At 33.3% G+C, this 11,167-nt stretch overlaps 2 protein-coding genes across 2 annotated transcripts; both read left to right on the forward strand.

Annotated features, from left to right (window-relative positions):
• Nucleotides 1–2,472: 2,472 nt before the first annotated feature.
• On the forward strand, nucleotides 2,473–6,535 carry LOC111407140 (WPP domain-interacting protein 1-like). The gene is made up of 2 exons (XM_023036461.1): nucleotides 2,473–3,881; nucleotides 5,364–6,535. Exons 1-2 carry the CDS (start codon nucleotides 2,900–2,902, stop codon nucleotides 5,966–5,968), a joined length of 1,587 nt encoding a protein of 528 aa, XP_022892229.1. The 5' UTR covers nucleotides 2,473–2,899; the 3' UTR covers nucleotides 5,969–6,535.
• Nucleotides 6,536–8,756: 2,221 nt separating this feature from the next.
• Nucleotides 8,757–10,703, forward strand: LOC111407141 (zinc finger protein ZAT3-like). The gene has a single exon (XM_023036462.1). The coding sequence runs from the start codon at nucleotides 9,401–9,403 to the stop codon at nucleotides 10,595–10,597; it is 1,197 nt and encodes a 398-aa protein (XP_022892230.1). The 5' UTR covers nucleotides 8,757–9,400; the 3' UTR covers nucleotides 10,598–10,703.
• Nucleotides 10,704–11,167: the final 464 nt, after the last annotated feature.

An 11,167-nucleotide genomic window follows, 5' to 3' on the forward strand; every position in this document is an offset into this window, starting at 1 on the left:
AAAAAAAAAAAATTAAACTTGAAAATAGATCAAAGAAAAAAAGGCCACATGGAGTGAAAATGGTTCATTGCTATAATGACTTCCCGTTCACATTTTTATATGGTAGTGAAAATTTGACAAATTAAGTTTTATTATGAAAAGAAAAGAATTAAAAAGAATTTTAAATTGAATTTTTTTTTATCTATAATGTAAATAATAATAAAAAAATTCTCTCCGTGCATAAAGACTTTTGCCTCTGTGTACGGAGAGACTTTTTTTTTTAATATATTTGTGTTGTTTACATTTTAAATATATATATATATATTTTTTCAAATTGAAATTCTTTTCTCTTCAATTTTTACTTATAAGTAATTTTTTACATTTTATAGAAATATTTTCTGCCTTATTATTAGTATTTTTATTTTTTAATAATTTCAAACGATATTTAATTTTATACTAATCTTTTTATTAATATTTAATTTAAAAAATTAAATATATCTAAATATTACTTTAAATTTTAAGCTAACTTGGTGGGAGGTATGGAAAGTTGCTACACTATATAATAAGATATTAGAAGAGAAAAGAATTTTAAATTAAAAAAATTAAAAAAAATTGTCTCCACACGGAGACGTGCATGGACACGGTCCGTGTGCACGAAGAGATTTACTTTCTTTTTTCGTTTTTGTTTTTGTTTATATTATAAATTTTTTTTTTCAACTTAAAATTCTTTTTAATTCCTTTCTCTTTTTTTTTTACTCACAAGTAACTTTTTACTTCTTAGAAATATTTTCTATCTTATATTATTAGTATTTTTATTTTTTAATAATTTCAGACGATATTGAATTTTATAGTAATCTTTTTATTAATATATTAATTTTTTAAATTAAATATATCTAAATATTACTTTAAATTTTTGGTGGTAGATATGAAAAGTTACGTGTTGCAGTAAATTTAGATTGTCTTTTCTTACTGTATAATAAAATTTATATCAAGTAAGGCGAACGGTGTCGTTTTTGCTCCCCCACTTGAATTAAAAAAATTTTAAAATGCTACAGTAAGACAAAGTGGATTAACTCACTATTCACTTCTACAGTAACTTCACATTTTCCTTTCTATATGGTAGGGATAGAGATATGTTATGTAGAAAGTTAAGTAACCCTAGTTTCCTCAAAAATGTTTATTTAAACTTGATTGACATTGCAAAGTGAATTTATTGTTTTGGAATACCTTACATGTCCGCTAGGATTTTTGGTCAATCATACTTGGTGCATATCATAGTGTTCATCAAGTTTTGCATTTCATCATGTGATAGAACACAATTGGACAGTTTAAAAGGAAAAAAAAAGACAGTCTTTCACCAATCAAATCTTGACACCAAGAATGATGTCAATCATAATATATAAATATTGATGAACAAGTGGTTTTATTCTTTTTTGGTTGGGTAGCTTAATTTTTTGGATTTTGTTATTTGTACATAATGGATTATATAATATAATGTGAACGGAAAGGATTGAATGAAAAGTTAATTATGTTTGAAACTGACAAATGATAGAGTGTTATATGATATTATGTAATCTACTATATAATTTTTGATATACATGTAGCAATATCCTAATTTCTTTCCTAACTCACCTTTAATCCGATTTTTATGATTTTTTTAATACTTATTTTAACCACACATCTCTTGACTTATTTTAGAACTGTATTTTCATTTGTCTAGATAGGTTTTGATATTATTTCAAAGTATTAATGACCAATTTCAATTTGAAAAACCATTAAACATTGAAATTTGATGCCGTGGACTTGTACTATGCGAATTGCAAAAATAAATTATAATATTGAAATTTCATTTATTTTTACTCTTTAATAATTTCTCTACACAGTGCCAGAAAAATATTCTATTTCCTGGGAGTACCCCAAGTTTTTCTGATAAATTTTTATCCCAGTAATGGTAGAAGCAAATAATAATAATAATAATAATAAATAAAAAATAAAATCTTGCCCAACGGCAACCAATGGTATCATGTGCGGTCCAGATCAGTAGCCATAATCGCACATAGCTTTGCTATAGGTACCTAAAATGTCAAACTCCGAGTTACCTCTTACTCACATGAGGTCGGACCCATGCCAATAAGTGCGCGGGGACTTGTCAAATACAAATGGAAATCTCCATCACCCATTGGCATTGTTGTCCTTGTGGGCCCATCTCTCTCCCCCTACTTTTGATTAATCCATACTTTATTTATTTAAATTAAATTTTACAAATACCCATTTTTCTTTTTATTTTGCATTTTAATTAATATGCATAACGATCACTTATCAGCCCCTTTAACCGCCATTATTTCCAAATTCATTTTTTTATATACTTATTTTTTAATACATATTTATACAATAAAATATTTTATATGTAAATTTAAAATTTTTTATTTTTGACTTTTTAATTACATTTTTCTCTAACAATCACTATTCATAATTCTATTTTCGGGAGTCAAAATTGAATAGTCAAACAACTAGTACTGATTATGCGGCTGTAAATCTCCAGCTCTAACCAAAATCTAGGGTTTCCATTTTCTTAAATTTTCCTCCAAAGTTATTAAGGCTAATTCTTGGAGTTCAAGGTACGGTGTATTAATTTCTACTTGTGAATTAAGTTCTTGTAAGAATTTCCAATCATATGTTTTGTTTCTTTCGCTTTATACTTTATTTCTTCTGATTTCTGCTCGAATTGGATTCAATTGATTTCTCGGGGGAAATGATTGCAATTTAATTCCATTGGGAAGTGAGTAAAAGCTGGACAATTTTAGATGGATGGTATAGTCTCATGAGCTGGAAAGATAGTTTATTACTCTCGATCTTGATCCGAGTCTTTGTTTTTGTGGGATATATTTAAGTTTGAAGTAGACGAAAGTTTGTGGTGTACATGGATGTGGAAAGTGAGTGTTTCGTGCGTGAATCTGGGGAAGATAATGAGGTAACGAGGACCATTTCTGCCACGGAAAAAGTTGGTAATGCTGTCGATGGCACCAAAGTGTATAACAACGGGTTTTCTGTGGTGGAAAACAACGATAATATTTTCGAGGGGGTGGAGGAAAAGGGAATTGAACATAATTCACCTCCCCTTGTGGTGACATCACAAGTGCCTCCATCCCCTGTGATGATAAAAGGGAATGGGTTGAGGAAATGGAGAAGGATCAAGAGGGACCCCAACAAGGGAGGGGATAATATTTTTGAAACAGGCAAGATATTGACAGAGAGTTTGTCTAATCCAAGTCCAAATTCAAGTAAACGGATGCAATTTTCTGAGGAGATGAAGCAAAAGAGTGAGGGGTCTGTCTCATCCACTAATGCAGTGGAGAGGAATTTGAATGGTTTCTTTGTACTTGATGATTCTGGGTTGGGTATTGGTCCTACCCTTTTTGCTGGAATTGATTCAGAGAACAGTGGGGATTCGAGTAACAAGTCATCCACAGCAGCCAGTGCTCCAAACTCAAGGCATGAGATGTGGAGGGTTGCAGGGCTTCCACAAGATAAAATCAGGACGAATAGTCTGAGTGGGAAGAATTTGAGTAACTCCGCACAGCATGATCAGCAGAGAAATGGTCATATTGACACCAGTAAGAAGGCTAGAGGGGACCGTGCCAAAATCGAAAAAGAAAACTCCCGTTCGAGTGTGGAGTCTGACTTACGAACCTCCAACTTTGCTTTCATGCAGGGAACTTACTCAGTGATGTGCAATGAGATGCAAAATGGAAGTTCAATTATTCATGATGGGCAAAATGGCAATGATTTGTTGTTGGTGGTTGAAGGAGAAAGAAGGGAGATCCCTGGCTCTGCAGCTGATCAGGATCCCCTAATGGAATCTATCAATGCACTTCAGTCTGCACAAGAAGCACTAGAAAAAGGTCCGTTCATCTGACCTTTCCCTATTTGACGACGAATTGAGTGCTAAGTTACTTTTCTGTTTTCTTACATATTACTAAACTTTATTGCGTGTGATGACTAGATCACAAGTGCAATAACTTTCCATGCATTTTATTTGTGGTTTACTCAACTTGAAGTTGGCTTTAAATATCCCTAAAAAGTACAAAACTAAGGGCTTTGAGGGTCATAATAGTCTTGTTAGTTTCATCAAGGAAAAACTATTGAGGAAATTTTGAAACCTGTAGAGGGATGTGAACTTATGAGCATTCTAGGTTTTGTGGATATTAAAAAGGGGAGGTCTTTATTTTTCTTTTATATAATAATCAGAATGTTAGAAATTCGAACTTTGAATATTTCTGGGGTCAAATGTTCTTGGTACGTTTGTAAGATCAAACTTTCCCGTGTGGTTGTAATGTTATCTCCTAGTGTAATGTGATCTCCTAATAGTTAGTTCAGAAAGGCATTTTGAGGGATCTGGTTTTTTCTTCTTCTTCTTCTTCTTTTTATTTTTTTCTTTTTTTCTCCAGTCTGTTCTGAGCTCCTCTTTTTTCCTTTATATTTAATTTAACATTGTACTGTATGATGTGAACATAGGTTCAACATTGATGTTCTTTTTCTATATACTAGTCAAAGTTGAACGTGTGTAAAATACTTGATAAGTGATGTAAAAGTATATTTGATACCAATTTGTTTTAGGATTTGATGAGTCTCGAACGAATTAAAGAAGATAAAATTTAGCATAGAAATTTAAGAGAAAAAATTGTACTTCAATTACACTCTCAAAACTCAATTTTTATGATTTAAATTTTTTGTAATGATGAAATTCTATAAATGAGCAATCGTTTTATATTACATTTGATACATAAAAATTAATTTTTAGTACAAAAATTTAAACACCCGTTAAAATTTTTAGATACATGAATATGAATAAATTCATTTATAATGACTCTAAATTCATGTAATACAAGATTCATCAAGTGAAAATTCATTGAATCTAGATTAATGTGAATGTTAATTAATTGAGAATTAATAACACAAATGTCATAAATGACAATAATTTTTTAGTATTTATTACATATCGGAAAACGAAAAGTATGGTAGTATTGAAATAATTGAATTGTAAAATCGTCCAAAAAAATTATTCTTCCTTGATGTGATATTTTAATATATTATAGATTTCAAGTGGAGGGACATAAATCAAATTGGTATTCCACTTGTTTGCCATTGTTGTTTCCTTATTTTTGCAATTGAACAAAACGTTCAAACTCAACTAAAGGGTTCTAAATTGTTCACTGCACATGTAACTTCCGCAGGGGATACAAATTGTATTGTTCTTGTAGCTCCTCTTCTATTCATCTTATGTAGACCAGCAAAGATCCTTGCCTATTTCCCAAAATTGTTTGTTATCTTCGTTTTTCATGGGCTGCATTTCTTTAACTAGATGGTTTTATATTAACTTGCAGAGGTTCAAAAATTTAGAGAAATTGGAAAGGAAGATGCTCGAGCGGATGATTCAATTCAAGACTTCCCTTCAGATTGTACATACATCGATCCAAAACTCTATCAAGCAGAACCCACCGAGCAGTTACAATCTGGCTTCCATGCACTCGATGCTAAGGGAAGTGAACCAGGCATAATTCTAAATAGCAGGTCACTAGAAGAATCAATGGAGAAAAGAGATGTTGAAACAGAACTTGAGGACCTCTTTGAGCGAAAGATTGAAGCTGAAGTTGAATATATTATAATATCTAGAATGATCCAAAAATTGAAGGTTGTAGTGGATGGACAGTCTGTTTTAGAAAAGCCGAAAACTCTGGCTTCAGAACAAGCTCAGATGCTGAACAGGCTTGGAGATGCAGAAAACAAGGCTACAGCTCTCAGTAAAGAAGCTGAGGATTTGGAGAATTATTGCGAAGATATTGTAGGTGCTGATGAGTCGACGAAGCTGCAGAATAGGGTGTGCAAGTACACTGCATGTTTCTTCGTGCAGTTGGTAATATTGATAATTGTCATGGGACTCTTTATTTTGCGGATATTACCAAATTATACTGGGATTGTTCCCACTTAGTTTTAAAAAGAGCCTCATTTCTCCTTCGTCATCACAAAATTGGCTTCTGGCCTGATTCCAAATCCACTTTGTGACTGAATGGTCGACTAGCACTTAATGTATGGGCTAGCCTCTGGAATTTAAACTATACATGGATGACTGCAGCAAGCGCAATCCAGGATGTGGCACTGGTGGTGGTGTGTCAAGATAATTAATGTGAAGTTATTTTTTCATTTTCAATCACATGGTCATTGTTCCAACTTAGAGGCTCTACAGATGTTTGGGTGGAGTTGGATTCTACACTTGCAACGCTGTCTGTCACTGGGTATGAGAATTGGGCCTTGGAGCTTACATACTTCATTCAGGAAATTAAAAGCTTTTTGCAATTATTTTCTCACAGATTATACATGTAAAATTTTGCCAAGCTTCAGATTGATTAAAAAGATTTAAGGTTCTAGCATAAGAATTAGAGGTGCTGTTTTTTCAGTTCAATATATGATTTTTAGCTTATATTTATGTAATGGAGGCGTTCATATTTTAATTATCTCATTCTATGTATAATTCTCGAAGCTAGGTACCCTTCTCTTCTGTACTTCTATTAAAATCGTGGAAGGGTTCATGCAGACCCCCAACTAGATTCAAGTGGAGATTGTACTTGTATTGTGGATCGGTCACCATCTCACCCTAGGTGAAAACAAGTACTTCATTATGCAGATTGGAATAAGCCATTTGTACAATGGATTTGTACAACATGCTTGACAATGGTGCAGGTTTCAAAAAAGCGTTGATGAGAAAGATAAAGTATTTTTCAAACTGTCTAATGATACTCTGTCATGTGGCATGTTGTCAAACTTTTTGTAAAAATCAGTGTACAACAAGCATGATTCATGCATATTACTTTCATTGTCTCATATGTTACTTTTCAATTTCCGTACATGGATTCTGTATTATAAAAGAAATTATCTAACTGGTTTGTGTATTCATCTGCTAATTCTTACAGGAATGTCTCGAGTTTCATTTAAAGTATCTGGGAGTTGGACAAAATGGTAAAGAGTTGGGATCATTTATTGCTACTGGTCCTCTCTGTTATGATAACGGATAAGCAAATTATTTCAAAGAAAAATTAGTGTGGGTGGCAGTTCTCTGCCCCGCCATTAATTTCACTTACTGTTAAATACATCAGCGAGCAGATGAATCACTTGCTACAACTGGAGCTTTTGTAGGCTAACCAAGCTTAAAAAATTTACTTATAAGTTAATAATTCTTTTGTGTATAATTTATGAGGATGTAGCAGCAGCTCGGCCGATGTTTATCTTGTTCAACTGCTATTTTAGCTTGTTTCTTTAGGTTCATCTTTATTTTATGTAGTGTTCTAAAAGGCGTAATGCGTGATGATACATTGATGTCAAACTAAGGACAATTCAAGATTATGCGAGGCAAACGCGTAAAAAAGTGTTTCCAATTTTAATATTATTTTAAAATTTTAATCAATAAAAAAATTATTTAATAATTATAAGTTATTAAATAATTATAAATTATTAAAGAATTGTTAAAAAAAGGGGAAAAAAGAAAAAAACTAATAATGCGCTCCTCGGTGCGCATAACCACGCCTAGGCACGCATTGGCGCCTTAGTCTCGCCTCACATCCGTTGACAGCCAAATAAGACTCAAAGCACTTTCCTTGACGCCTTAGCCTCACGCATTGGTGCGCACATTAGCTTGCTATCTAGAACACTGATTTTATGGCACGTTAAGATGAGGAAAAGCAGTTGCTACTGCTCGAATTAATTTTAGACTCTAATTTATTTTATTTTATTTTTTTCTTTTCCCGGCTGAAAGTGTAGTATGTGTAGACTGAAGAGTAGAGGCTGAAATTTGTCGCGTGTGGCAGAGTTCCACGTTAGTTTGTACGTAAAGATTAAATGGTCAAGACTGAAATTTGTTTTTGTGGAAGAGTTCCACTTTAGTATATTTGCTTGGTCTTGGGTGTTGAATTTTACTATGTAATTTTTTATTTTTTATTTTTTAATATTTATCATTAATGTTGGGTCTCCATGAAGATATTTGAGTAACCTTTCATGTTCTTGATTGGAGGATTGAATTTTGTCTTGGAGTTATGAAAATCTCAACATGCTCGACTACAAAAATCGAGAGCAGACTCAAAAATCGTTCCAATTAAGCCTAAAAGCCGCATAATAAAAGGATGTGTACAGTTAAAGTGCGATTTCAACTAGTTCGAGTGACAATCTTACGTTGTACCCTAAAGCCCAAGACTAAGGTCGAGCAATTAGCTGCCGAAGGATTGGACATCTATCCATCTTTCCATGCTCCCCTTAGGTGGATGGAATGCTCAATTAATTACAATATAACCATTCCGCGTGTAAAGAAGCACGCATTGAGTTAGTGATAGCTTTTTTATGGTAATGAATAAATTGCATTAAAAGGAAAATTAATTGCAGAGAGTATTTTTACGTAAATTGTGAGGTTGACCAGCACAAAGAATTCCATTTTCCCGTTTTCACACCTAATTACGATTCTGAAAATTTGTCAAATTTTTTTCAAGTTTTGATGTGGAAAAAGATAGGTTTTGCCCCCGCATGGATAAAGATAAAGAAAACTACTTCCGGTTATTCAAATATCTATGGAGTTCTAATTGCATTAAACTTCTCATCTTAATCTCATAGGATTTGATAGTAATCTTATTACATCTTGAAAATCCTAATTAATGCTAAATTACCGTAAGAGATTTTTGGTAATTCCCTAAAATCTGGTTTAGATGAAAAAAGTAGAAGAACGTGACGTGACAGTCAATTTCCATTGTTAACAACTGACTCTTCAATTTCTCTTCATTTCACACTTGTTTTCTTCCTCCAGGATGTCATTTTTATCTCCTGTTTCTTCATTTTCATCACTGATCTAAATGATATGTATATACATACAAAATCACAGAGCTTCTATCTTTTTCTGCTGTTGTTTTTAATTGATTTTATGTTTTCTTTTCAGCTAAGCAAACATCTATGCTTTGCTCCAAAAGATCCTTTCATCTTGGTCAGTGCCTTTTTTTCTTTGAGTCTTTTGTAGGATTATTTCTCTTTTTTCATTTAGTATATATCTTCTTGGAAGTTTGTCTTTTTAAGGGTTTCTGGGCCATTATGTAACCATCCATCTTTAATACTTTTCTTGTTGAAAACCTCAGCTCTCACTTTCTTTCAACCACTCTTTGAGATCATTTTCGATCATTTTTCTATTTGTATACATAATACATATAAATATATATACACACACGCACACTTAAGCTGTGGTTGTTCTTGGGGAGAAGATATTGAGTCACATCAGTTAATGAGAAATCTGAGGTATGTGAACCTGTTTGGGGTAAAAGAAGCAGTGGATAGATAATTAAGTGTTCCTCTGCAAGGTTCATCCACTGAGGGTGAGTCGGAGCTGAAACGAGGCATGGAGGAAGATGGTCAGACTATTGTAATTCAAGAGAAGGATAAAATGTACAGTAAGTTTTGCCCTTTGTGCAATAAAGGATTTAATTCAGGTAAAGCTGTGGGAGGTCACATGAGAATTCACGTTCAGGCCACGAAAAAAGTAACTCAACCCATAAAGTCCAAGAAACGTCTGCGAGAAGATGAAGAAATAAGTGAATCTGATTATGTGAAAAAGAAGCATTATAACAAGAAGCTGAGTTGTTTAATTTGTGGGAAGAAATTTTTATCGATGAAGTCATTGTGTGGGCACATGAGGTGCCATCCAGAGAGGAATTGGAGGGGAATTCAGCCACCTACAATAGCTAAAAAGAGTTCTTGGTCGAAGATAGAACCTAATATTGCCTATAATCAGATTGATTCAATTACTGATGCTGATGGAAATCAATCAATTGATTCTGTCGAGTCTTTTCTTGCTTTGTCAGTGACTGCAAAGAGAGGCATGAGCGTCACATCGGAGTTCTCAGGCTCGGAGGATGGTCAGTTAAATGATGCTGTTCTTAATCTTATGATGTTGGCTCATGGGGGATCATTTGAGAATGGACAATTAAACCGGCAAAGAGTTGTTGAATCTGAGGTCACTAACAGCAATTCACTAACTTATAAGAGTGAAATTGGGGATACTAATAAGGTTTCTGAATCAAAGACTTCAATCGAGGAAAACGGCTCTACTAATCTTGAAGGTTTAAAGATGAGCAACAAAATTGGGAGTTTACTTCAAAAATCAGCCAGCATTGAAGAACACGGGCGTACTAATGCAAAAATGACGATCAAGAACGAAAGAAAGAAAAAGGTGAGATTGAGTGATCTTGAATACAAGAAATATGACGGTCCAGTGACTACAAAGCCTCCCCACGTTAAGTACAATTGCATTACATGCGGCAAGTGTTTCGAAACTCGCCAAGCACTAGGGGGTCATAGGGCTAGCCATAACAAATATAAGACTGCTATTTACAACTCCATCGATCAATCTTCATTTGCAGCTTCTGAGGATGAAATACTTTCGACTGGCATTGTCCAAGTAGACTACGAAAGTCCAGAAATTGCCCAGAAACATCATAAAATTCCGGATTTCGATCTCAATGAGGTGCCTCCATTAGAGAATAAAGCTGGTATTGAGTCTGAACTTGCAGCTGACTTTGATTATGGATCTTCTTAGAACTTTTTTGTTTGGTTCAAGTAATTTCAGCTCATAAGCTAATTCCGACTTTAGTATTATGATTTTAGATTTGCAATTTCGACATCTTAGTTTCATTATATAGGATTTGGTGCAAGTTGATTGGTTCTTTCTTCATTTCATAATTGTTGAAAGTCTTCATGAACTTGTCTGTGTTACTTCAAGTAGAACTTGATACTTCAATTTTATTTTATTTTTCTTCTACAACTTCTGTTTTGAAAGAAAAAATGTGTACAATGCATGATTATGCAAGCAACATCCTCTCTTTTGACACGTAAAGCATTAGATGACAGTATTTAATGTTTTTTCTTTAATATTAGCAAGCCCAATACGTCCCCAAAAGATGCCATTGGTTAATAGATTACGTCAATTTACCTCGTCAACTATGTGATTTGTTGGATTGCACTTTGGTTTGAATAAGCAATAAAAATATCAGAATGGATTCTGACTATTGTGTTTTGAAATCAAGAAAAAACATCATAACCGGGTAGTGGAGGTCCAAATTGGAGATTTGTTATCTGGCAGAGAAAGAATTGATAGAGATACGAAAAG

Source organism: Olea europaea, chromosome 13 (genome assembly GCF_002742605.1).
Source record: "Olea europaea var. sylvestris chromosome 13, O_europaea_v1, whole genome shotgun sequence".
NCBI classification, from domain to species: domain Eukaryota; kingdom Viridiplantae; phylum Streptophyta; class Magnoliopsida; order Lamiales; family Oleaceae; genus Olea; species Olea europaea.